The 27,228-nt window shown below is 48.1% G+C and overlaps 1 protein-coding gene and 1 pseudogene across 13 annotated transcripts in view; one reads left to right on the top strand and one right to left on the bottom strand.

Moving 5' to 3' along the window:
* The window catches only part of LOC137231468 (cyclin-dependent kinase 1-like), a 172,624-nt pseudogene extending 167,747 nt beyond the window's left edge, over positions 1–4,877 (bottom strand).
* Positions 1–27,228, top strand: part of NRXN3 (neurexin 3) — a 1,691,100-nt gene that overhangs the window by 59,867 nt on the left and 1,604,005 nt on the right. For all 13 annotated transcript variants that reach the window (XM_067729075.1, XM_067728964.1, XM_067728949.1 and 10 more), the window contains exon 2: positions 6,686–8,088. In XM_067729075.1, coding sequence (XP_067585176.1) covers positions 7,380–8,088 — 709 coding nt within the window. In that variant the 5' untranslated portion in view covers positions 6,686–7,379. The remainder of the gene's footprint in view (positions 1–6,685; positions 8,089–27,228) is intronic.

The following is a 27,228-nucleotide window of genomic DNA, read 5'->3' as shown; positions in this document are numbered from 1 at the left end:
GGGAGGGAGACGCAAGAGGGAGGAGATATGGAGATATATGTATATGTATAGCTGATTCAGTTTGTTATAAAGCAGAAACTGACACACCATTGTACAGCAATTACACTCCAATAAAGATGTTAAAAAAAAAAAAAAGAAGGGCTTCCCTGGTGGCGCAGTGGTTGAGAGTCCACCTGCCGATGCAGGGGACGCGGGTTCGTGCCCCAGTCCGGGAAGATCCCACGTGCCGCAGAGCGGCTGGGCCCGTGAGCCATGGCCACTGAGCCTGCGCGTCCGGAGCCTGTGTTCCGCAACGGGAGAGGCCGCAACAGTGAGAGGCCCGCGTACCGCAAAAAAAAAAAAGAAAGAATATGTGCTCTTCTGTGAGATGCATCCATGTGGCTCTCTGAAGACCAATCATTCTCAGTGCTGTATGGCATTTTGCATGAATAGATGACAGTTTTCTATTCCATTCTACCGCAGATGGACATTGGGTTATTTTCTAGGTTTTGGCTATTAGGACTAATGTTGTTATGAAGATTTTTGTGCATGTCTTAGGTTGGACATAGGTAAGCATTTCTGCTGGTGTATACCTAGGAGGGGAATTATGGAGTCATGGGACAAAAATATTTAGCTTTAGTAGCTATTGCCATGCAGTTTTCCAAAAGTAGTTGTACCTCTGTGCATTTTGAAAGTTAATAAAGTCCAAAACTACCCTATGAGATAGGTATTATCATTCCCTCTCTCTCTTTCTCTCTCTCTCAGATGAATCAAAGACTCAGAGAGTTGCCCAAGGCTAAATAGCTATAGTAATGACAGTCTGGGTTTAAATACAGCCCTGCCTGATGCCGAAGCCCATGCTCTGCATCCCTACCCTGAACTACTTTCATATTTCAGAGAGAATTCATGCCTTCACCCTCCCACCCCCCCACCCCCACCACCCCTGCCTGCAGTAGAGCCTTTGCTGTTGAGTTAAGATAGAGAGTACTGAGTGTGAGGGGCTGCCCTAGTGGTGTAGTGTCAAGAGGGGCATAGTTTAGGTGACAGAGTGAATCTCTGAGGCTGTTGTGCAAGGATGAGCCTGCATCCCCCTCCAAAGCACCTGGGGATAGAGCATGCCCAGGGACATGGGCAAGAGGGGTGTAGAGCATTGGTGGTAGGGGTGCGACATCTGACATGTCTCTCAAGTCACAGGGAGTCCTGCCAGGTATGAGTGGCCATATGAAAGGAAAGCTTCTGTTGATGTGTCAATGACAGTATTTTTTTTTTTTTTTTTTTTTGCTGTACGCAGGCCTCTCACTGTTGTGGCCTCTCCCATTGCGGAGCGCAGGCTCCGGACGCGCAGGCTCAGCGGCCATGGCTCACGGGCCCAGCTGCTCCACAGCATGTGGGATCTTCCCGGACTGGGGCACGAACCCGTGTCCCCTGCATCGGCAGGCGGACTCTCAACCACTGCGCCACCAGGGAAGCCCAATGACAGTATTTTTTTAAGGTTTAGTATTAGGAGTATATCAGTCAGGACTCTTGGTCACAACCCAACTAAAACTTACTTAAGCAAGGAGAAAAAAGAAAGTTTTGGTTCATGTAATGAAAGTCCCAGGATCCATTGGGCTTCAGGTCTGGCTATATTTAGGTGCTAAAACATCGCTAGAAATCCATCTCTGTCCATCTTTTGGATCTACTTCTTTGTTGTCTTCATTATTAGACAAGATTATCTTGAATAGTAACAATGGTATCTCTTATCAATTCTGGATTTCACTATAGTTGTTTGACAATGAGGTAAAAAAAGAGGGCCCTTCTGCCAATAATTCCAGAAAAAGTTCCAGAGTGAACTCCAGTTTGACTCAGTTTGGTTGACAGACCCATCTTTAAACTAATCACTATGGCAGGAGATTGGAATGTCCTAATTGGCTAAATTGGGTCACAAGATCTGGGGTTGGGATGAAGCCCACCTAAATGACCTGGACTCAGATTGGTGGTGAAAATCATTTTACCTTCAAAGGGGGGCAAGGGGTATGGTGAAAGGGAGGCCAGTAGAACCATCAGAGAGCCATTATAGGGACTTTCTGGTCCTGATGAGGGACATAAGAAGGATGCTGATGAGAAGTTCCAGAGCAGGGGGTCCCCAAACCCTGGACCACAGACCAGTCCGTGGCCTATTAGGAACCAGGCCACACAGCAGGAGGTGAGCAGCGGGCCAGCAAGCGAAGCTTCATCTGTATTTACAGCCGCTCCCCTTCGCTCGCATTACCGCCTGAGCTCCGCCTCCTGTCAGATCGGGGGCAGCATTAGATTCTCATAGGAGCGGGAGCCCTACTGTGAACTGCGCATGCGAGGTATTTAGGTTGCGTGCTCCTTGTGAAAATGTAACGCTTGATGATCTGAGGTGGAGCTGAGGCGGTGACGCTAGTGCTGGGGAGCGGCTGCAACTACAGATGATTGTTAGCAGAGAGGTCTGACTGCACAGAGACCATAATAAATCAGTCACTTGCAGACTCATATCAAAACCCTATCAGTGGGTGGCAAGTGACAACGAGCTCAGGGCTCCCACTGATTCTGCATTACGGTGAGTTGTATAATTATTTCATTACATATTACAATGTAATAATAATAGAAATAAAGTGCACAATAAATGTAATGCGCTTGAATCATCCCAAAACCATCCCCCCTGCCCCGGTCTGTGGAAAAATTGTCTTCCATGAAACCAGTCCCTGGTGCCAAAAGGTTAGGGACCGCTGTTCTAGAGGAAGAACTGGCAAGCCCAGTCTGAGGCACTGAGGACAGTAATCATCGTTCCCAATGACCGTGGTTCTAGACACAGGCCCCTCTTTCCTCTGAGTCTGTCAAGGGAACAGAGGAGCTGTAGGGAGGGAGGTGGAAAGGCACATGGCAGCCAGATCTCCTGAGCTGTGCCGATGGCAAATAGCCCATGTGTCGGAGTTGTGTGAGGGCCCCGCTGCCTCCTAAGGAGCTGGATCGTGAGACGTTTGCAAAGATGTGAACCCCCCATAAGGAGTATGCCATTTAATAATTATGTAAATTAGCTGGCAATTAGATAATGTCACTCACTTTCCCTCTCCTGCTGGATTCTCACACAGTAGACAAGCATTTTGAGCTTCTGCACCAGTCTGGGCCCTCCATGTGGGCCCTGGAGCAAACCACCTGCATGTGCGGCTGCCTGCGTCCTCCTGTGGCTCAGGAGAGGGTAGCAGTTGGCCTACCCGGTAGAGAGCACTCCCTGGCTCCCATTTTCCCATTTCTTGAGCCTCGCACAGCCCTGCCAGAGGGTTAGAGAAGGCCAAAGGGTAAATGCCTGGGGCAGCTGGCTCGAGGCCTGTGATATTAAATGTAAGGTCGTCTCTAGCTTTTGGCTGGGCCACTGTGGCAATTTTCTAGAGGCCACGGAAATGTCCACAGTCCAAGAAAGAAATGGAAGGGCTTTAGGAGAGAATGTGGGCAGACCATAGGGTGTCAAGTGTAGATTAATCCAATTCTGATGTTACCAGTCCTGAAATCAGATTCTACCTGGCGCCTGTGGGAGAGAAAGCTTGGTTTTCCTCGGTTAGCCTTTTTGACTCCCCAAGATGCAGGCAGGGGAATGTCAGTATCTCCAGTGCTGGTCTGGGCTGGAGGGGAGGACTGCCAATCTGATGGAGGAGGCTCAGCAGGCGGGATAGAGTGGTCACCCCTAAGCAGGCTGGGTAAATTCCCATGATCCTCCTCACAGCAAGTGGTCCTGGGCAGCTTAGTTCTTAACTCGTGGGTTACCCCAGATCACCAGACATGTGCTGCTTTGTCCTGAGGAGTCATCTGAGGTGGGCATCCAGGGAAGTGTGGAGGCGCAGGATTGCCGTCATTGTACAAAGCGGGGTGGTGTGGAGGCCACCGCGTGGGACAGAAGTCAGATGATCCTCAGCGATGCTCTTCAGCTTCTGTTTTTACTGTTCATTCTTCCTGTACATGTTTCCTGAGCTCCCACTCCATGCCAAGGCCCTGTGGCAGCACCATGGTGAAGCAGTCCGTGCCCCCAGGTTGCGTCCCACGGAGCTTCCAGTGCCTGGACTCTTTATCGCTCTGCTTTATGTCTCTAAAGTACACTTTCCCCCACTACTTCATGTTGCCCCTGAAGGCGAGAACCGTGTCTTACTCTGCTTAGATCCAGGAGTGGCTGGAAAAGATCGGAGCTCAATAAGTAGTTAGATTGAATTGAGCAAGTCATTTAATTTCTGCAGACACATAAGAGACTTGCAGGGGCCCAGAGGTGAGCTGACATCTAGACCAGTCTGAAAGCTTCTGGAGCTATCTATCCACTTAGAGGGATTCCCGTCTCCCTGCTCATCCAGATCACTGAGCCCTCCATCTGAATGTCCTTGCCTCCCACTGAGGGTCCCACTGGCTTTAGCCATCTGATCCTGGGCCTTGCTTGAGCTGCACGCCTTGGTCTAAACGGGCAGGACAGGGAGTGGAGAGGGAGGTGCAGCAGCCAGGGTGGCGTCACTGAGAAAACACTTGCCCAGGCCTCTGGGGCTCACACGCCGTGGGCTCCATCACATGCCACATGATTTTTACATTCCCAGCTCATTAACATTTCCTGGCTTGGGAAACTCCTCTGGAGAGGCTTCGTGCTCATGCCTGCCTTGCTCCCCGCTCTTCTAGATCAGATGCACGATAGGGGGAGGGGGCAGGGCAGCTGCTGTCCTCTGAGCACATTCCCTGAAAGTGGCCCCTTTTCAAAAATTTGATGAAAAAAATACGTAGACATGGCAGATGTTAGACCAGAAGAAGCCCTCTTTGGGGACAAGCATCTCCTCTCTCCCCTGGGATGTTGCCTTTTGCCTTGGTTGGCATAACTCACCTCGTACAACGATCACGTTCTTAGAGACTAGGTTATCACTCATTCTCTAGCTGCCTGATACCCACCTCACCTCTGGCTTCATGTCTTCCACTCACTCCACTCCAAGAGCACCAGCCTCCTTGCTGTTCTTCAAACATACCAGCCTGCTCCAGGCTTAAGGCCTTTGCACTGACTATTACTTCTGGAACATTCTCCCCAGATATTTCTGTGGCTAATTCTCTCACCCTCTCTGAAGACTTTCCTTAAATCTCATCTTCTCAGACTCTGATTTGTGATGTTTGCCTATTTCTGTGCTGTAAATATTCCTAGCATAGTTGATTTCATGCTACCAAAGTGTCATCAACCAGCTCAAAAATTTCTGAAATTTTAATAGTTGGTTCTCACATTCCGCATGAGTTGGCACCTCCACACTGCTGTGCCCATGTTCTAGTAAGCATCCCTTGCACCCCTGGAGGTGCCCATGCCACACTTTGGGAAACACTGCATGGACAAGACCTTTTATACAACAGAGGCTTCCCTCATGATGGATTTCATCAGCCTCTTTTTGGTTGGGCTTGCTTATTCAGGGGAAACAGGTGTTTGTTCCTGCTTAAGGAACGGTGTTTGCCTCTCCAAAGCAGGGGTAATAACTAGCTTTGCTAATGTGCTCATTATAAAAATAGTGGACAGTGGTCTGACAGAGACCATGGTGAATTATCAAACATGCCTATTAATAGGCAGCAACTTGCATAGCTCTTGGAAATTGCACTCATTGCTTTCATGTGAACACAGAAGTCTCCACTCCGCTATGTGACCAGATCACCCCCTTGACTGGGTGCTGGTGCATTTCCAATCAGTATAAAACACGCATGATATGCGCTAGGTCTGTGACATTCCTTAACTGTTCACTTGTTGTCCATTCTGCAGTTTTTTTAATTAAAAAAAATGTGTCTTAATATGCTATCCCCACTTCACAGACATGTGCACACTCACACGTACAGACACTTCTCGTCCCTTCCTACCTAGAAATAAGGAAGGAGAGAAGGTAGTGTTTATTGTTCACCTACTATGTATGTAGCCTCATGCTAGAATCTTCCAATACATGATCTCATTGAATCTTCTCTCCAACCTTGGAAAAAGTCTTTTATTTTCTCTACTTTATAAATGAGAAAATAGAAACTCAAATAGATTAAGACATTTTCTCAAAATTCCACATACAAGAGCTAAGATTCACTCAGCCTCTTTTTTTTTAAGGCTCAAAGCACGTATTTTTTTCAATAAGACCTTTCCCCCAACATTTAGTTAAGAGATGAGTGTTTTTTGCTCATTACTCACCTTCTGATTTATTTTCACTGATTCCTATAAATATTTCTCTCAAAAATTTAAAGGTGAGGGTCTGTCTTAGGGTGCCTACACCAAACACTGGATTGTCAAACTGAAAAAGAAAAATCTAAAAAAAAAAGAATGTCATTTTCATGTTCATGTCTTTTAATAGGTAAACGAGTTAAAATTGTATGTGTGTATTTGAGTGTATAAAATGTTAGCACTTATGTTAAAAATAAATTTTGTCTAAGTGACCCTGTGATATGAATATTGTAAAGGTGTACTGATATGGCTTTGGGGGTTTTATACTATTTTTGCACACGAAAAACTGAGTGCACCATTAGGAACTGAGCTTGGGGTCCTGATGTGGCTCTGGAAGACCCCGGGCCCTCCCTTCCGTTTGGAGCACCAAGCACTGTGGGAATCATTAGACTAGCCTGGCTCGCAGTCAGCACTCCATCAATATTTGTGAAATGGGATGCAGTCTTTTCCTGACACGTGGCCCTAATCTTTGTTTCCTTCTCCCCCACCCTCCCCTTCGTCCTGCAGGTCTTTTCTCTGGAGTCCTGGGAGGCAGGTCATGGGCAGGACTGCCTCTGGCCTGCACCATGAAGTCTGAGCCTGCTTCCACTCTGCCCCCGGCCCTGCTCTGCCTGAACACTCAGCTTCCAGCTGCTCCCTTCCCCGCAGCCCCCTGCTGCTAGGAGGCAGACCTTCAGGACTGTTCCTTGTCCTGTTTCTACCTTTCACCTGACTCACCTCACTGCTAGCTTCTCCTCCATCACGGCCCCCCTGACCCCAGCCCTCTCCCCGGCCTCCCTGGCTGGGGTGTTTGGGGGTCCACCGGGAGGACGGCATTGTTGAAGGCTTCCACCCGCCGTGCACTTTCTCCTCCTTGAATCAAGGCCTCCGGATCCACATGGATAGCTGAGATCTTTTCTTGGAGAAAGACACTTTGCACCCTCACTTTCTCAACCTGACTGTCCTCCTCTACTGCTGCCCTGTCTTTCCCCTCTTCATTGAGTTTCTTGCTCGTGTGCCCGCAGCACGTCTGCGGCTGTCTTGTTCACTTTCCTCCTTCCTCCCTCTCTTGATCTTTGTGCGTGTGCCTCCTTCCCCTTGTGTGTTCTCTGTCCCCCACCCATCTCCTCTTCCTCCCTCCCTTCTACTGCAAAGGGGGATTTTCCCCCGAGGGCTGTTCTCTGCCTGTCTGCCCCTCCGGGGCTTGATCCCGGCAGCCACGATGAGCTTCACCATGCACTCGGTTTTCTTCACCCTGAAGGTGAGCGTCCTGCTGGGATCCCTGCTGGGGCTCTGCCTGGGCCTTGAGTTCATGGGCCTTCCTAACCAGTGGGCACGCTACCTCCGCTGGGATGCCAGCACGCGCAGTGACCTGAGCTTCCAGTTCAAGACCAATGTTTCCACGGGGCTGCTCCTCTACCTGGACGACGGCGGCGTTTGTGACTTCCTCTGCCTCTCCCTGGTGGATGGCCACGTGCAGCTCCGCTTCAGCATGGACTGTGCCGAGACCGCCGTGCTGTCCAACAAACAGGTGAACGACAGCAGTTGGCACTTCCTCATGGTGAGCCGTGACCGCCTGCGTACCGTGCTGGTGCTTGATGGTGAGGGCCAGTCTGGGGAGCTGCAGCCCCAGCGGCCCTACATGGATGTGGTCAGTGACTTGTTCCTTGGCGGAGTCCCCGCAGACATACGACCTTCTGCCCTGACCCTTGATGGAGTACAGGCCATGGCCGGCTTCAAGGGATTAATCCTGGATCTCAAGTATGGCAACTCAGAGCCTCAGCTTCTGGGGAGCCAGGGTGTCCTGTTGGATGCCGAGGGACCCTGTGGTGAGCGTCCCTGTGAAAATGGTGGGATCTGCTTCCTCCTGGATGGCCACCCCACCTGTGACTGTTCTACCACCGGCTATGGTGGCAAGCTCTGCTCAGAAGGTAAGGCCCTCTTCCCTATTCCTCTATCGCTAGAGGCCCACTTGGGTTGGGTAAGGACCAAGACCCCTGACGGAAACCAGCTCTATCATTGAAGTGCATCTTTAGCTGCATGTCAGATTATTGCGTCCCTTTCCCTGAGGAGGTGGTAGAAATCCTTTGCTTGCTCTCAATGGAAAATCCATCAGAATTCAGCAGCAGAGAATCCTGACTACTCAACCATGGGCTCCTTACGCAAATATTTGGCTGTACTCAAAAAGCTAGATAGAGTAGACTACAGATGTGTGTCCCAGCTGAGTTCCTTCCACCGCAGTGCAGCTTAGCAGGATGAGCCCAAGGTGAGAAGTCAGACAGAAATGGGCAAAGTGGTTATCTCCGTCCCTCCTGATCCCTTGAGAATTGGGCCCTTGGGGATAGATGGGAAACTCCCCATCACTTCTTCCTTATCGTCCCTAACATAAGGAATGCCTGTGCAGAGAAAAATGCGGGGATGGACTGCAGGTCCACACTTGGCCCTGCTGTAAATCCAGCCCTGCAGCTGTGCCCCTCCTCCTGCAATCTTATGGAAGGTGTCTACCAGGTGGACAGGGCATCTGGGGATGGGACTTCTCGCCTCCTTGTTCCAGCACTAGGATTTTCCACCTGTGCTTCCTCTTTCCTGTCCTCTCCTCTCCTGGTGCGAGAAGGCACAGACAGGAGCACTGTCCAGCCAAGCCCCCAGGGGAGGTGGCAATACTCAGCCTGGCCTTGGAGAACCTCCCAAGTTCAACTACAACTTCCCAGGGGGAGGGAAGGAGGGATTTATGCCCAGAGACTTAGACTGCTCTCACCTTTTTCACCAAATTCTGACTATTTGGGATTAGGAGAAAAGTGGTCTAGACTTTACTTTAACAAATACTTAGATTCCAGATTCCTGGACTCACTGAAGGCCTAGGTTTCAATACCTGTTGAAGTGACAGAGTGACCATATGGGTGTGTGTGTTGGGAGGTTGGGATGAGGAAGACGCAAGGAAGTTACATCCCCTCCTATCCTTTTAGAGTTAAGCCCTCTGTTTGTTTAGAGATGTTTGTGTCACCGTCCCCTGCTGGTCTCTTCATGGATGTGGTGGAATGTGGCTCTCAGCCTTGGTAGCCCGTTAGGATCACCTGGGGGAATTAAAAGACTCTCAGGGCCTTCCCTGGTGGCGCAGTGGTTGAGGGTCCGCCTGCCGATGCAGGGGACACAGGTTCGTGCCCCAGTCCGGGAAGATCCCACATGCCGCGGAGTGGCTGGGCCCCGTGAGCCATGGCCGCTGAGCCTGCGCATCCGGAGCCTGTGCTTCGCAATGGGAGAGGCCACAACAGTGAGAGGCCCACGTACCGCAAAAAAAAAAAAAAAAAGACTCTCAGGCCACACCCCAGACCAATTCAATCAGAATCTCTAGGGGGCGGGGTTCAAGCATTTGTATATTTTTAAAGCTCCCCAGGTGATTCCATTGTGCAGCTAAAGTTGGAAACCAACAGGTCAAGGGAAGTCAGGTAGGTGCAGCCAGGTGAGTGTCTTAGTGGTGACTCCCATGATCTCTTCATTCAGGTGATGCCCCACTGCCTTGGGATTTGTAATTAAAAACAGTGTCTGCAGGTGTTCCTCAAACTTTCCCAGAACTTCCCAATCCCTAAAGCAGGTTGTGGTTGATATGAATTTTAGCAACTAGTAGGTATTACAAATTTTTTTAAAAAATAAAAACAAAGTTTATTTCACAGGTGATACATGCTGGATACTAGGACACTTTGGGGATCTTGTTGGGAGCCTCCTTGTAGGTCAAGTATGGGCTACCTCGAGTGCTTCTTTCCTTTTTTGGGCTGGACATCATACCTCCCTTCCTGTGGGTGGGCTGCAGGAGAGGGAGATGCAAGACATGCATCTCATCCTTTTTTGGCTTCTGTTTTTCCCTATTGAACCCACTGGAAGAAGGGTTGGGGAAGAGGGGTAGAGGCAACACCAACCCACAAAGCCACTTTGCGACTGTGGTTACTGAAGCACTTATCACAAGCAGGTCCCTCCTGGAGCTGACTGCAGTTCCAAAGCTTCTTGGCTTTGGAGAAAGTTCTGCCTGAAGATGCTGACATGATCACTTGTTTTCTCCTTCACCCAAAGGATCTGTTCTGTTCTCAGAATTTGCCTTGGAAGCCGGCATTCTTCCTTTCTAGGGACCAGGGTGTTTGCAAGTGTGTTGTTAACTTGCTGATTATCCCTGATTGCATTTTTTGTGTTTAAAAAGAACTCATTTTCTCTGGGCAGGTTTGGATCAGCACTTTTCTGCAGGAAGAATCTCTATGCTGTATATGTATACAATTTCTTCTCTCTCTCTCTCTTTTTTTTTCCCTTTGGTTCGTGTGTGTGTGTGTGTGTGTGTGTGTGTGTGTGTGTGTGTGTGTGTGTGTGTGGTCTCCAGAGGAATCTCTTCAGAGCAGATGATAGGCAGTCAATTTCTTAATAGCTAAATACAATATGTATATTTTAATAATAGTTCTTTCTGTAGGGTTCAGATCATCTCGTGGCTATGGACTGACACCTCTGTCTGTAGAAGGCAGACACACAGCATATTTCCTTATTCTCTTGATGCGTAATACAGTAAATAAACTCTGTAGTAACTAACACTGGGTTGGTTTGGAGCAGTGCAAAGTTTGAGGTGAGGATGGATGCTGGGACAGGTACCAGAATTTATTGTTGGTGACTTGAAGCCTGTTGATCCTGGTAATTGTCATTATGTCTAATCAATCACAAAAATGCATTTCAGGCTTTTAGAAAATACCCGTTCTCTCCACACACAGTTGAGTTTTAGAGTAAGCAGGGAAAACTCACCCGTAAAATATGAAGGGGAAAAAAATCACAGCTGCTAAGGGTCAAGCAGATCTGCATAAAACAAGATCAATAGCCTAAAGAAATGCCTTCCCGTTTCCCTAAAGATAGTGTAAAGTGGGTAGTGAGGATGCGTCTATTCCCTCCTCTCTCCCCCATTTTAAATTGCAAATGTCGCAGAACTGAAACCAGGGGACTTAGTCCCAGCAGCGGGTCCTGTGTACCAGGCATCTGATCATCCCACTTTGCAGGATGGGCCGTGCCCTTGATTGTGTGAGGGCTTCATGCTTTAGCAGTTCAAGAGTAGGAAGGGCTGGGAAGGCTCCTGCAGCTTCCGATGGATGTGGTCGGGGCCTGTTGGAGGCGCTCTCTCGGTCCATTAGCTTCTAGCATGCTGGCAGTATTGATGTTTGCTCGGCCCGTCTGGCTTTCCATGCCTCAGTGGCTCCAGAATGTCTCCACGCTGCACCCCAGGAAGAACGCACAGATGGGCCCATCTCTTCTATTCGCTTTGGGCTATTTTGATCCCTCGTTGGGTATCTTTTCTCGGTAAGACCCGCAAGACACCGGAGGTAGTTGCTGTGGGAGAGTTGGGTTTAGGGGGAAGAGCTATGGACACAGTATCTTCTGTTTCCTGGGGCGAAAGGCTATTAGCTCTGGCTGCAGACTGAACTCCACACAGCCTACTTGGGAAAACTTCATTCCAAGACTCCCAAACCAATTAATAGTCACATTGAACATTCTGGCACATGATGGAGGGAGAAGGGGGTCCCAGATTTTTACTTCTAGGTGTGATATTTATCAATAAAACGTTTGGGTTCTCAACTTCAGATTTGTTCGAGTTGACTTTTAATCTTTTTAAACGACTTTAAAATTATGCATATCTGGTTTGGAATATAGTCCAGCTGCAGTGGATCATATTCACCTGGCTTTTTCTGTTTAGTCCAGTCTGTCCTGTTTTGGGCATCCCTGAAGCTCCCTGGGCAATAAGGAGGTATCCCTAGTGCCCTCCAGAGAGCAGCCCCCTCATGGGTCATTGGGAGTTTGTCATTACCTTGAAATGAGTTTAAGCTTGATTGTTTATTTTTAAAGCATCCTTAGTTATGAATGTGCAATTTCTCAACAGTCTTACAGCCATGAAGAATTGATTCACGGCCAAGGTGTATACATTTCAGTCCCAGATTCTCTAAAGAGTTCACTTAGCATGAAGTCAGCCTGTTGCAGGTGGGGTGGAGCCAAGGAAGGATGGGAAAGCTTTCCCAGGTTGATCTCTACTCTCACATCTTAATACACGGGTCTGCCTATGTCACATATCATTTGTATGTCCATGTTTTTAGGTTAATTCAGTGAAGAGACATGAGGTCCTCTTCAGCTGGCAAAAAAAGAAAAAGTTGGTTCATTGTCTGCTATCTTTTCCTGCTGACTTGGGCAGGTGCCCAGACCAAAAAGCTGCTTGCTTTGAGTCTCAGCTGTTAAGTTTTCAGGTGTTGAGATCCTACAGTGAAGTACGGTTGTGGGTGTGGGTGATAGTGGCCAGTCTTATTACAAGCACGCGGTTGTGTGGTACCCACTAGCCTCCCATCCCCCATCCCTCCTGCTGTCTGAAGCTGACATCCTACTCAGGTTGGTTTGACTGATGGCTCAACACACGACTGCATAGCCTTGGTATGCCTTCCTGAAAGTGAATTTCAACTCGTTTTCTTTTTACTGAGAATCTTGCCTCTCTTCCCCCATTTCTCAAAGCCAGAACTAGGACAGAAAGGTGTTCCAAGAGAAGGTGCTTGCCCCGGAGGCTTTACCAAGAGCCAAAGACATTGATGCTATAGTTGAGGTATGGATGATTGCCCCAGCTGGATCCTCCTGTTTGGGGCACTTGCGTAAAAAATACAGTCATTTCCCCACCGCCTCCCCCTCGCACCTCCTGCCGGAATACGAACGTGGCTTTGTTCCTAATCTAAGTCAACCCTGAATGGCCTAGGAGGGGGCAGGCAGTAGTAAGTAATCAGGAGTAAAGGCTAGCTCCTTTCAGAATCCTTCCCCCTGGTGTGGAGAGACAGAAGCACAGAAGCAGGGAGGACTGCTGCTTCTGAGACTTGATTTCCCACCTGGTATTCGGGCTTTAGGACCAGCCCAGCTCTCCACCGGCCCAGCCAGCCAGCCAGCCAGCAGGGGCTGTCGCTAAACGAGCCTGAATAGGGGTCTGATTGCTCCTTTCTCCTCCTCTCTTTCTGATTACCCAGTGAGATTTCCTGGGTATGCTGTATGCTAAATGGCAGAGCAGCCGCCTGCCACTTGCTCCAATTATCCCTCTTTTAACTGCGAGGGAAGAGCAATTTTTTTACTGCCCCCCCTCCCCCTCCACAATAGCATCTCTGCCTCCTTTAAAGAAATAAGACCCTTCTTCCTAGTCCCCCCTTCAGTGGGGTGAGGGCGGCCTTCTCCCTTCGCATAGCCTGCACACCAGCTGCTGGCTGCAAAGTAGGTGGGCCTTGTGTAATGCTTTGGTCCATATTCAGCCGCGTTGAGGGTCGGGCAGGCATTCTGCCAGAACCCTTCCAGTAGCAGTGAACTTGCATTTGCATTTGGTAATGAGACACCACAGGCCCAGCGCTGGGGGGCTAATCATCTAATCATTGAGTCCCCTATCTCTCTTTGCAGGCTGTCCGGGAGAGGTTTCCAGTTCCTGGAGCAGCTGCCCTCAGCTAGGTATTCTTCCTCCATCACAGGGCAGAAGAGGTGGGGTGTGGGCTGTGCTTGGGGGATGGAACTAACGTGCCCTCCCCCATGATGACTCCTATTGCCCTGGATTCACTGGCTCTGCTGTGAGTCCAGAACAGTGAGGCCCCAGAGGTGGAACTGGAGTGAGAGAGGCTTAGGGGCAGGGCTCTGAAGGTCAGGTACCCTTCTTAGACAAAAATAATAATGCTGTTATTATTGCTATTATTGAGTACCACCATGTGCCTGACATCCGAGGTGCATTGTCTCATCTAATCCTCACAGCGCTTCTATGCAGTTGATATCATTAACTAGCCCTATTTTACAGATGAGGAAACTGAGGAGCAGAGAAATTGAAAACTTGAACAAGGTTTGGTGGTTAAGAACATGGCTTCTGGAGTGAAAAAGATCTGGACTTAAATCTAGGCTTGTCCACTTACACGTTGTCTGTCTTTGGAGAAGGTTCTGGAAGCTTCATCCTTATCAGTAATAATAACAACAACGATAATAATAATAGCATCTAACAGTAATAATAACAACAATAATAATAGCAGCTAACAGTCACAGGGGCACTCACTCCATGACTTCTCAGTATTAGCCCTTGTAACACTCAGAACCACTCTTGACATGCTGTCATTATTCTAATTTTGTAGATAAGGAAGCTGAGGGACAAAGGGTAAGTAATTCCCCCAAGGTCACACAGCTCAGAAGAGGCAGGGCTGGAGTTTGTATCTAAACAGTCTGGCTTTAGAGTCCACACTCTTAACCACTGTGCTGTCCTGCCTTGCAGCAAAGCAGGGATAACAAGAAGTCATACGTTAGGGAGTTGTTGAGAGCATGAAATGAGATCAGACATATAAAATTATCAGTATAGTCTCTGGGAGAGAATGAGTCCTGACTCTGGGCTGTTAGCCGCCTGGTGGGTGTAAGAACGAATTATGTGTCGATTTGGTTTCATGGAAACCCGTTGAGCTACCCCCACCTCTGCCATTTTCCTTCATCCCAGTTTGAGAAGTGGCAGAGAGAAAAGGAGGGGAATTTCAGGAAAGTATAGAATCCAGTCCCATCACCATTTTGCCCCTGCCTAAGAGCATGGGTCGCTGACAATGGTTGTGCCCTTTGGACTGTATTCAGAACTCTTTGCCTGCAAATGGGATGTTCTGGTCCCCACGGCATCCCGATGAGGTAGGTAGGACAGGCCTTACCATCCCACTGAATAAGTGAGGAGCCCCAGACGCAAGGTGCCGTGGGACTTGTGGGTAGACAGCATGAGGGCAAGCTTGGATGCTGCCTATTTGGCAGGTGGCTCAGGGACCTGAGAGCCCAGATCCTCAACACAGCATTTTACTTCTGCTTCTAGGCTCCCTTCATGAACATACATGGCCTGTGTCTCCATCGTGAAATGGAGCAGTCATTGCCTCCCTGGTTGCTGATGATAAGCAAAATGTCAGACTCCTGGTGCAGGAGGTTATCAGCTTGGTCAGTCCCAGGAGAGAGAAAGAGAGGATGTGAGAGAATGAGAGAGAATGAATGAATGAGTATTCAACTCCCACCCTCAAGACCCTGGTTTGAAATGAAGTGCCTGAGAATGGACCTGTGGGTCCCGAGGGAGTTGGAGCACGGCTTCCCTACACTGGAGCATCGCTGGACAGCACGACCTCTTCAGACTTACCTTTAGTTTCCCAGGTACCGGGAAGTGTCCAGCAGCCCACCCAGGGCTGGTGGTAAAAGGTGGAGCTCCTGGATTAACCTTTCACACTTCTTGCTCTCCTGCTGACTCTCTTCCCAGATAACAAAACCAAACTCCCTTTCTCTCTGTTTATTCTTCTCTTCTCTTTTGTGTGTGTGGGAGGGAGATTATTACAGAGGTGGATTTGCCACAAAACTAAACCTTTCATATATCTTCACTTGCATGGGTCCCTTCAAGGCCCCATGCCTAATACTGTATTGGTGATTTTTTTCTTAAGGAATGCCCAGTATCATAAGCTTTTGGTCCCCACCTCTGTGGATCTGCCTCTGTTAAGAAGGCTTGTTGCTGCCCAGTGACAGCAATGTTGCTCTGGGTGTATGAGTGATTCCCCAGTGACCGATGACCCTTCATCACAGATGCATTTCCCCTCACTTCGTAACCAACAGGGCAGGAAGAGCCATGGAGAGGGAGTGTGGGAGGATGAAGGCCTGTAGGAATGTTGTTTGGGGAGCTGTGGTGGGAGCGGGGGACATGTAGGGTATACAGTGGGTGACGAGGGTGTGTTTAGAAATGTTTGCTGTAGATTTAGAGGAACCAGTTGGTGTTTAAACAGAGGGAGCATCCTGGTCCCTCCTGAGGTTTCCCAGCTGAAGTCGGGATGCTTGGTTTGCCGTGGCTCACTGAGGGGCTGTGTTACAGGTGACAGGCTGTGGATGACAGAGGAGAGGGACAAAGCGTGGCTGTACAGGCCTGTCTCCGTGATCTGTGTGGGAACTGACAGTGCCAGTGGGTTGTCATTACAGCTGTTGTTCTCCAAAAACTGATGTCTTTGGGTGACCTATTTAAAAGCAATATGGGGGCTTCCCTGGTGGTGCAGTGGTTAAGAATCCGCCTGCCAATGCAGGGGACACGGGTTCGAGCCCTAGTCTGGGAAGATCCCACATGCCACAGAGCAGCTAAGCCCGTGCGCCACAACCACTGAGCCTGCACTCTAGAGCCCGTGTGCCACAGCTACTGAGCCCGCGTACCTAGAGCCCGTGCTCCACAACAAGAGAAGCCACCACCATGAGAAGCCTGCGCGCCGCAATGAAGAGTAGCCCCCGCTCGTCTCAACTAGAGAAAGCCCGCGCGCAGCAACAAAGACCTAACACGGCCAAAAATAATTAATTAATTAATTGAAAATAAAATGAAAGCAGTATGGGGCCCCTTTAAATGTGTCATCATCTATATCTGCTCTCAAACCTCCACTGCTCTCCACAATATTCCTACATAATGTATTTTATAAAGTTAAAAAAAAAATTTTTTTTTTAATATCCAGGAACCAGTACCAGTAGCTTTTCAAAACAAATTGATCTCATAGTCATCCAGCCAAACTACCCAGCTCCACTCTGTGATAAAACTTACTTTGCATGTGGGCCTAAAAATTGTGAAAGCTCTCAGCTTTTCAAGGAGGAAATGCAGCTCTCTGGAAGGGTGTGCAAGGTCCCAAAGAGGGTGGGGATGAAAGAAAGGCGGGGACACAAGCTGTAGGCAACAGGAACTCCCGGTTTAAGCTGTGAAATGCATTTAAGATCCTTTCGGTTTTACCAAGGCTCTTATTTAATTTTGGTATCTTTGCACCTAAGAAGCGGCTCTGGGGAGCTTTTCCTTCAAGTTTCTCCATGAGACTCTATGCATCCAACCCTTTTCTGACATTTTGGCTTCTTGCCTGTGGATTTGGTTCTCCTGAAGTGGTCCTGTTTGCTGGTGCAAAGCCTTTGGGGGCCAGGGTCTTGATAGTCCCATGGTTGTTGGCAGTGTTAGGGCTGGTGTCTCCACTCTGGCAGGCAGGGCGTTCCAGGCAATTCTATAACCTCTCCTCCAGGTATGACTGGAATAGAAAAAGCGCAGCGAGAGAGTGTACAGCTTGTATACTCAATATGTTGCTTTCAAATAAAAACGAGTACCCCATTGCAAGGAGGGATGAGAAGGCTGAAATCACTTCTCTGTGATTCAAACAGTGGGAAAGGGCTCACCAAACACTCACGGTCTCTTCGTTCCTCCTCATTCTCTCAGCCTTCTTTCCTCTCCAGAAGGGGTCCTGTCTCACATAGTTAGCCTTGGAGGGCTGAGGGAATGAGGAAGAGTGGGCCTGAGGGTGTTAAGCCTCTCACCCTTTGGATTCTGAAAGACTAATGATCATTCCCTAGCATATTTGTTTGATTTAGGTCAGGAAAGACAAGGCTGGAGTTTAGGCTGAGGCAATGTGCTGTGAGTCCTTCTTTTAAGGAGACACACTGAAATGCGGGGGGACTCTGATGCTGCGGGAGAAATCCTCTGTGAGGGATGAAGCACAGATCCTGTGACCCATGTAGAGGACAGTAAGACATTTATATCACCTTCTAGCCATTGCTTTGCTTGTGTAATGCACTGAAAACCAAGGTGCATGTTAAGAATCATGGGATAGGGCTTCCCTGGTGGCGCAGTGGTTGAGAGTCCGCCTGCCGATGCAGGGGACATGGGTTCGTGCCCTGGTCCGGGAGGATCCCACATGCTGCGGAGTGGCTGGGCCCGTGAGCCGTGGCCGCTGAGCCTGCACGTCCGGAACCTGTGCTCCGCAGCGGGAGAGGCCACAACAGTGAGAGGCCTGCATACCGCAAAAAAAAAAAAAAAAAAATCATGGGATAATATGTTTGGAGGGGTCTTTTTTAAAAAATTGAGGCATAATTGACATATTAGTTTCAGGTGTATAGCATAATATACAAATTCGATATTTGTATATATTGCAAAATGGTCACCACATAAGGCTAGTTAATATCCACCACCATACATGGTTACAGAATTTTTTTTCTTGAGATGAGAACTTTTAAGATCAGTTCTCCTAGCAACTTTTAAACATGCAATACAGTATTATCAGTAATATAGTCACCATGCTGTACGTTACCAGAGGGGACTTTAAAGGTCATTGGGTCTATTCTAACTGTTCATTTCCTATCCTCTTCTCCACTGTATGACATCTCTGCCCCACCCCCCACCCCCCAAAAATCCCCTAGTCAACTGCAGTGGCAGGGGCTTGGTACTTTTCAAGGCATCCTGATGGATCTCTGATTATACTGAGCATCAGGGAGCCCTTCCTACATGAGGCCAAGGTCTGCTTCTCAGACACTTCCTCACTGGTCCTCATTCTAATTAAAGCAATCTGACCTTTGCCATGGGCCATGTGGGTGAGGGGGATGGGTAGGTCATAACATTTCTGGATGATGCTTTGTAGGAATGAACCCTTGTGCTAAGTAAAATTCTTAAGGGATTCTCTAATATAGCACTAACGGTATACACACCGCTGAGTTATTTAGAATTGACTGCTTCTGATTAATCTTAAACAACATGGGAGGGATTGATGTGGGAAGAGATTCTGATGTAAGCAGGTGATTCATGCTCCAGTCATTTTGTTCCTAGGGAGCTTCACTCTGAAACATTCATGGTTAGCCCCATCTCTCTGGTTCTATTATCTGTGCCTCATTTCATCCCCCTAAGATGTCCCATCTTCCTCCATATTCAGCCAGCTTTTCAGCATCTCTGAATTTCCAAGGTGCCCCCTGGAAACCTCTAATGGCAATAAGCAATAAGATGAGAAGTTCTAGAATGCTATGGAGTAGAGGAAAATGGAATTGAATTGGACTTGCTTTACAAATCCATCGTGGCAGCCAGGGTCAGACACCCCAACAGACATCAAGATTTTGCTAAAAAGGCTAGTGTGATGCTTTAAAAAAAGATAAGGGTATGAAATGAAGAAGTATTGAGTAGCTATTCCTGGCAACTGGCCTTGGAAGCATATGCCCTATTCAAAAATGCTTCCTACTCTGCCAGGTTGCCTTGGGTATCCCATGTTTTTGGCACTGTTGGGAAGAAGTCTCCCAGGGAGAGGATTAGGCAGGGCTAGAAGATGTTGCTCCCACACTGGCATGGACTGGAAACCTGCCAAGCAAATGCCCTCCTGCACCCTAAAAGGGATGAAGCTATTCTTGGCTCTCAGCCACCTCCCCATTGACAGTCATTTTACTGGCACTGCAGCAAAGAAAGGAGAATTTGTCTCATAATTCATGGTTTAAAATAGTTTACTTTTAAGAGCAAAGCCCACAGCCATCCTTTTGAGTCCAAGCATTAAAATATACTCAGAGTCACCGACTTCTGTGCAGTCCCGTTGTCCAGCCAGGTTCTATGTACTGCATTCCTGTGCAGGGAAATGGGCATGACCATCTCACATCGTCATGTGGTAATTGCCACGTGGGAAGATGATTGGGTTTTAGTTGCCGTGGGAACTTTGTTGTTTGCTCATCCTGATGTTGTTTTCAGCCTTGTGTTAATTCGGATTGGAGCTATTTTTTCCTTGTGTAGAATATATAACCAGTGGGCTACGTTTTGATGTGTCTCATGGCTCCCTTTGGCTTTCACAACCTTAATGCAAGTTGCAGTAGCTCAGCTGGGTTTCCTGATTCCTTCTGCAGGAGTGTATGCGAGGAGGAACTCTCTTTGAGACCTGTAAGACATGAAACCATGGGAAGACTCTGTTTCCCTTTGTTAATGAATGTTCCAGGCTTGTATGCTAAATGGCATGTCTCTGGTATCCGACAGAAAGCAGGTGCTCAATGAATGTTTGTTGCCTTAATAAAGCACACTCCGTGTGGATGTGTGTGCATGCATTTCATGTTTTGTATGCATGTCTGTGCGTGTGGTCTCTAACGTGTGATGGATGGATGCAGGTTCCCATCAAGAATGTGAGCTCAATAATGTTTGTTTAATACATTGATTACAGCTGTGACTTGGACCACAGTGGCATGGGCCACCACTGGAAATACCTTCTTTTAATAGGAGAAGTGGCGTGTTTGCTGTGGGGCAGTTTTCACAGAATCTGTGTCAAACACATGTACATTCCACTTGGCTTGATCTAGTTGAAGATGAACTAGCAAGACTTTTTTGTGTTTGTTTATGAGCCCATGGTTTCCTGTAACAATCATAGACCGCAGCCAGCCTGGGACCATGTAAATGCTTGTGGAATGGCTGTTTGAGGCAAGCGCGTTGTTGTCACTGGAGATGGAGAGGCCCCATTAGCTTGTGTGGATTCCCTGGAGAAGAGGAGGCTCACTGGGGACAAGATAATTGTCCTCGGATATCGGAAGAGCTGCCATGTAGAGGAGGGAGTGGATATCAGACTCGAGGGTTGAAGGGATCAGAGCTACAGAGGAGGATTTCTGATGCTTAGAGCTGTTGGGCCATTGAATGCACAGCTTTGCCAAGTCCTATGGCTGGGAGGGGTGCAGTAGGTGCTGGAGTGACACCTGTCAGAAATGTGTGCTGGTGTGTACGTGCCTTCAAACCAGGGACTCCATGGTTGTTGGGGTCTCAGCAGCCAGGCCTACCCTTACGTTTGATCACGTACGTCCTCTGCAGTTCAGGGATGTGGAAAGATTATTCTCCAGATCAGTGGCCTTCAAAAAGGGGCACATGCAAAGACCACTTCGTGGGATATAGGAAGGAAACAATTAAAATGTATAGTTAACTTATATGCAAATTATTTATAAATAAATATACATCTCTCAGGAGAACATGGTAACATTATTTTTCCTAATGGGGAGTTGGTTCAGAAAGCTTTGGAGGTCACAGATCAACACTCAAATCTACATTTATCTCTAATTGGTTATAGTCACTCGACCCCCAGGCTCACAGGTTTCAGGTGGAGGCTGATGCCCAAAGTGTTCTGGATGCCAGTGGGATGTGTGTTGGGCTCCTCTGCTCTGTCTTCAGCTCTGTGTGTGGTGGTCTTGGTTGACCTGGCCAGGTGGCTTTGGAGGGTCCCACGGGAAGTTACTCCAGTCACACCTTCCTCTTTCAGAGGCCTCACTGTTTGGAATTATTGATAATATCTACTATCTCAGAGCTTTTTTCAGCGTAAAAAAATCATAGTGTTTGCTGGGGCAACTTTGGATTGTGTAAGAGAACAAAGTCTTTGAAGTATGTTCAAGCATTTGCAAAGCAGTCCTTGATGTATAATCATCTATTTGTTGAAATAGACCATCTGTTTACTGGAATAAGTGCATTTTCTGACATTCACTGAGTGAGTGCCTGTCGTCTACCCTTGAGGATCTTATGGACTAGTTGGGAAGGCTGTCAGGCAAAGAGGTGTTGTACACATTAGAGTCGCTAAAATACCAGGTGGAATGTTTGTGGAGTAGCTCAAAAGGGGATGTTCCACCTGCTTGGGGTATGAGAGTGTGTGCTTAGGCTGGGAGCCAGGGGTTGGAGGACATCTTACAGTGGAAAATCTTAGGCTGGACTTGGAAGCTTTAACTAGCAGACTGGGAGGAAAGGGCCCTCAGGGCAGCCCTGTGAAGCAGCAGGCTACTCTTGCCAGTAGTTTGCAGTAGTTAATGTGGCTGGATTAAAGGGCTGAGGCCCATGGATGAGGAATATGAAGAGTGCTTAGGTAGCGCCGGTCTTAAATGTTTGTAAGGACTTGACCGTAAGATTTGGATTTTAGAAAGATGGCTCTGGGGCGGTTTGCATGAGGGATTGATTGGCAACTGGAAGGCAGAAAGCAGGGGGGCCAGGTAGAGGCTACTGTGTGGTTTTGGTGAGAGAAGAGGCAGTACTGGGGGAGTAGTGATGAAAGAAGGGCCAACTGCAGAGATGTTAAGAAGAGGCACTTAATAATTGGAAAGCAATGACCTTTAGTGGGTTTGGACTCAGGCTACCTGGCTCTGACACATACTAGTTGTGTAAACTTGGGCAAAGGACTTCACTTCTCTGTGTTTCAACTTAAGTATTTGTGAAATAGATGTAATAACAGTGCCCACCAGTTCAGATTGCTTTCAGGCTTCAGTGAGATATCAGACATAGAATACTTAGAACAATGCTTGGCACACAGTAAGCATTCCGTGAATGTTAGCCATTATTACTAATTATTATTGATGATGATGCTGATGATTGAAAAGGGGAAAGAGGAACTTTGATCATATGCTCTTTTGGTTGTGGGTATAGCTAGGAAAGTCAGTGGGAGGAGCAGATTTGGGGTGAAGGTGGGAGAGGGGTAATAATACATTTTGGTTTGTCCATATCCCTCCCACGTTCTCTTCAGAACCTGTAGGATACCTGCAGGGAGATGTTCAGAGGCAGGTGGGGGCAATGGTTGTGCGAGGGAGGAGGATGGGGCTGGGCAGATGTCAGGGTTGTTGTTGTAGGGGTGAGGGAAGGCTGGCACAGGAATGAGGTTGTCCAGGCAAGGAGTCTAACCGAGAGGAGAAGGAAGCTAAACTCAGAACCTTCCAGAACCTTAATATTTAGGATAGTAGAGGAAAAGGAATCCACAAGATAGATTAAAACAGATTACCAGAGATACAGAAGGAAACTAGGAACAAAAAAAAGTTCCTTAAAATTCTTTACCGGGCAATGAATGAAAAAATATACCTTCTCAACCTGGTTGAAGTTGGGGCATGCATTTGAATATAATAAAACAGCATCGAAAGATTACGTAATTTAGTTTTAAAAACTACTCACTTTGGTCTTTCTTCTGCCTTCAATTTAGTGAGATCTGTCCATTTGAGAAAATTTCTACTAATGGAAATTTAAGTCTCATATAGAGATGATGAACCTGAGGGTTTTGGATGTTCTGCTCATGGACATGATAGAATTTCTGGCTCCTAGAATGTTAGAATCTCATGGGAATCAAGAGCTCAAAGATCTGAAAGAAACAAACCCAGAAGAGTGATGTGATTTGCCCAAGATCAGCCAGCTGGTGTTCTGATTTGTACTTCGTGTTTCTTTGGGACCATGTGAGCTCAACATAAAATGCGTTAGCTACATTTTTCTTGGAATTGGGCATATTGAACTCTCAGGATACCAGCGGTGACACACAGCTCAAAGCCACACACCTTCTCCTGGGCTTGGGGAAGAGATTCCTCTCACTCTGGCTCCTGTGAGCTGAAAGAGCAAGATCCCCTAAACTGGAGGTGCTGGAAGCCCCTGGCTCAACAGCCAGTGATCTAAGTACTGGTAATTAACTCACTGTGGTTTCTCTACCTCTGCCCAGGGTGGGGCGCTTGGAAAGGAAGCAAAATACTTTCTTAAGGAAATCAAGGCTCGGTTCTGGTTGCCTGCTTGCTGCCTCCCTCCCATCTCCGACTCTCTGGGCCCCGGGGTGGGGATCGTGTGTGTGTCCATGCTCCAAATGCTCGCTGTGCATCATGGTTTTCCAGGAATTTCAGGACACAGGAATTTTCGCCCAGCTGTGTTGTGTATTGCTGTTCAGCAATCTGAAGTTGCTTATCCAGCGTAAGTCAGGATGGGGAGCCTAGGGAGGAGGGGGAACGCCTCCTAACATTTTTCAGAGCAGAAGAAATGGAGGTGTTAGGGGCCCAGCTGGCGTGTGATGAGAACCAAGAAATGGAGCATACGTGAGCATGCATGCTCACATGAAATCTCTTACAGAAACCCAGGGATGTTATTCGAAAGTACCTCTCCCACCCCCTACAACATGACACACTGACTGAGGGCCCACTGTGTGTCAGGAGAAGCATTGGGGGTAGAGTGATGGACAAGACAGTCATGCCTTCATGCTGCTTAATTAGCCAAAAGCAATAATCAAGTGATGGATGCTTTGAAAGGAGAAGGATAACATAACCGTGGTCTCTGTGCGTTCAGGAGTCCCTCTTCACGCCTGGCAGAGCAAAGACTCTGTGAAGGTCAGGGGTGTGATTAAGACGCTCCAAGGAATTACAGGAGGTCCAGGGCTTTTTCTGGACCCAGTGCTCAGGCCGGCTCTCCTAGCCTGAGTCTCCCGGCCGAGGATCACAGGTGAAGTCCGTGGATTTAGGGCTGAGTTTAGCTTTATGCCCAGTTCTAGTCATTCTCACTGAGTATGGCCTCAGTGATGCCATTGTAGTATCATGGAGAGCCTATGATTTATCAGCTGTCTATCTGATTGACTAAATTTAATAACAATGGTGATGATGAACTAATTCTCATGAAGTGCTTCCTATGTGCCAGGCACTGAGCTAAGTGCTTTCAAATGTGACTTCCTTTGATGTTCCCAGTCACTCTCACCAGGGAGGTTCTATTGTTTTTCTGGTTTTCTAAACCAGGGAACAAGGTTGAAAAGAGAAAGCAATCTATCTGCCTAAGACATGAGTCTGGGCAGTTGGATGATCTGGACTTTGAGTTCTTATCGCCTCACTCTGTCCCCTCTTCAATCTGGCACTGAACGGTGGCTTCTGTGGCCATTGAAGACCCAATTCCATGCTCTGCTGGCGCAACTGGGGTGCCTCTAGCATGCAGGGGCACTGCCTTTCTTCTCTTCACTAACCTGTCTTCTGACTTCTCCCTCTCCTGCACATGACTGACTTTGATCCCAAATCAGGCACATGTTGCCAAGAGGGACATAAAAACTGTCCTGGAATTCCCCCTCCCACCTCTCCCCGAGCCTTTCTCCTTGGTGTCTTATTTCATCCCATGGGCTGTAAATGAACCATGAAGTACTGGAACTGGAATCCCACATTTTCTCAGTCTTTTATAACCCACGGTCTCCAAGTCATTTTGTTGTTGTTGTTAGCATAGTCCCACTACCCAAGAGGCCTTGGTCAAGCTTTGGTGGAAATCTTTTGCTTGTATTAAGTTGTAAAATGAATATTGTTACGATTTGCGTATCCAACGCCAGCACATATATTTTTATCACCCTCCCCCATCTTGAACATCACAATCCAACCTTCTTCTTTCATGAAACTGTGACTTAAAGAAGCAAGGTAACTTACAATAGGCCACTCAGCTAGCAAGTGGCCAGGGGACTGGGGCTAGGGCCCAGGACTCCTCACTCTCATTCTAACATCCATTCCCCTACATCACGCCGAGAAAAGAGACTCGATTGATTCAGAAGAACGTTGATTGCCAGGCACAATCCATGGTGATCAAAACAGCTGTGCCGCCTGTCTTCATGGAGCTTACAAATTAGAGCTATGGAAAACGTAAACCAATAAATGTATAATTGCAGTGGTGATGAGTGCTGCAGATGGAGAGAGCAGGGTGAGGGGAGATCTAATGAGAAAAGGGGTGTCACTCCTCTGAGGAGCGACATCTAAAGATGAGGAACAGAGAGAAAGCAATGGAGAGGGGCTGCATACGTGCATTGTCACCTGTTCAGTTTAAGGACAAGGTTGATCAGTCTAATATTCGCAGCAGGAACTGTCTTTTGCTTTTATGTATTTATTTGGGATATGGTTGATGGGTAATACAGATGGACGGGTGGATGGATAAAGAACTGTCTGGGGGGGCTTCCCTGGTGGCTCAGTGGTGGGGAGTCCGCCTGCTGATGCAGCGGACACACGGGTTCGTGCCCTGGTCTGGGAGGATCCCGCATGCCGTGGAGCGGCTGGGCCCGTGAGCCGTGGCCGCTGAGCCTGCGCGTCCAGAGCCTGTGCTCCGCAACGGGAGAGGCCACAACAGTGAGAGGCCCGCGTACCGCAAAAAAAAAAAAAAAGAACTGTCTGGGGCTGGGGAGGGAAGCCTTCAGTGTGACAGCAGCAGGAGAGCAAATCTTGTCTGCTAAGTGAGCATAAACCTGGACATCTCCACCCAGAGTGCAGAATCCTACCAGGGAGGATTTGGGAATAGAATCTCTCTCTAAAGGAAGCTCTGCGTGGAGAAGGTGAAGATGAAAGGCTGCTGGAACAAGAAAGCCACAGTCAGTGTCATTTGCCGCCAACCTAGAGAGACTTGTTCCTCTAAGAGCCATATAGCGTGAGTCCCACCCACAGCCCAGAGATCAGCTCATGCATTTCCAATAGCTGCCCTTTCCTCCTGGCACTTACATTCTTGCTCCCTGCCCTCCCAGGTCCTCCCTCTTGCCACATGTGTTTTCTTGGTAGGTGAAGAGGTAGAGGGGGTTGCCCTGATCAATCCACACTTTTTAGCTCTTGTTACCAGGGGCATTTATTTATTATTTATTTTTAACATCTTTATTGGAGTATAATTGCTTTACAATGGTGTGTTAGTTTCTGCTCTATAACAAAGTGAATCAGCTATACATAGACATACATCCCCATATCTCCTCCCTCCTGCATCCCCCTCCCACCCTCCCTGTCCCACCCCTCTAGGTGGTCACAAAGCACCGAGCTGATCTCCCCGTGCCATGCAGCTGCTTCCCGTTAGCCATCCATTTTACATTTGGTGGTGTATATACGTCCATGCCACTCTCTCACTTTCTCCGTTTACCCTTCCCCCTCCCCGTGTCCTCAAGTCCATTCTCTACGTCTGCATCTTTATACCTGTCCTGCCCCTAGGTTTTTCAGAGCCATTTTTTTTTTTTTTTTTGCGGTACGAGGGCCTCTCACTGTTGTGGCCTCTCCCGTTGCGGAGCACAGGCTCCGGACGCGCAGGCTCAGCGGTCATGGCTCACGGGCCCAGCCGCTCCGCGGCATGTGGGATCCTCCCGGACCGGGGAACGAACCCGCGTCCCCTGCATCGGCAGGCGGACTCTCAACCACTGCGCCACCAGGGAAGCCCCATGACTCTTTTTGAATTATGGTGTTCTCAGAGTATATGCCCAGTAGTGGGATTGCTGGGTCATATGGGAGTTCTATTTTTAGTTTTTTAAGGAACCTCCATACTGTTCTCCATAGTGGCTGAACCAATTCACATTCCCACCAGCAGTGCAAGAGGGTTCCCTTTTCACCACACCCTCTCCAGCATTTCTTGTTTCTAGATTTTTTGATGATGGCCATTCTGACTGGTGTGAGATGATATCTCATTGCAGTTTTGATTTTCATTTCTCTAATGATTAGTGGTGTTGAGCATCCTTTCATGTGTTTGTTGGCAATCTGTATATCTTCTTTGGAGAAATGTCTATTTAGGTCTTCTTCCCATTTTTGGATTG

This window comes from Pseudorca crassidens, chromosome 1 (genome assembly GCF_039906515.1).
Source record: "Pseudorca crassidens isolate mPseCra1 chromosome 1, mPseCra1.hap1, whole genome shotgun sequence".
In the NCBI taxonomy this organism is placed as follows: Eukaryota; Metazoa; Chordata; class Mammalia; order Artiodactyla; family Delphinidae; genus Pseudorca; species Pseudorca crassidens.
The sequence above is the reverse complement of the archived record's forward strand: the minus strand, read 5'-3'. Positions and strand labels throughout refer to the sequence as shown.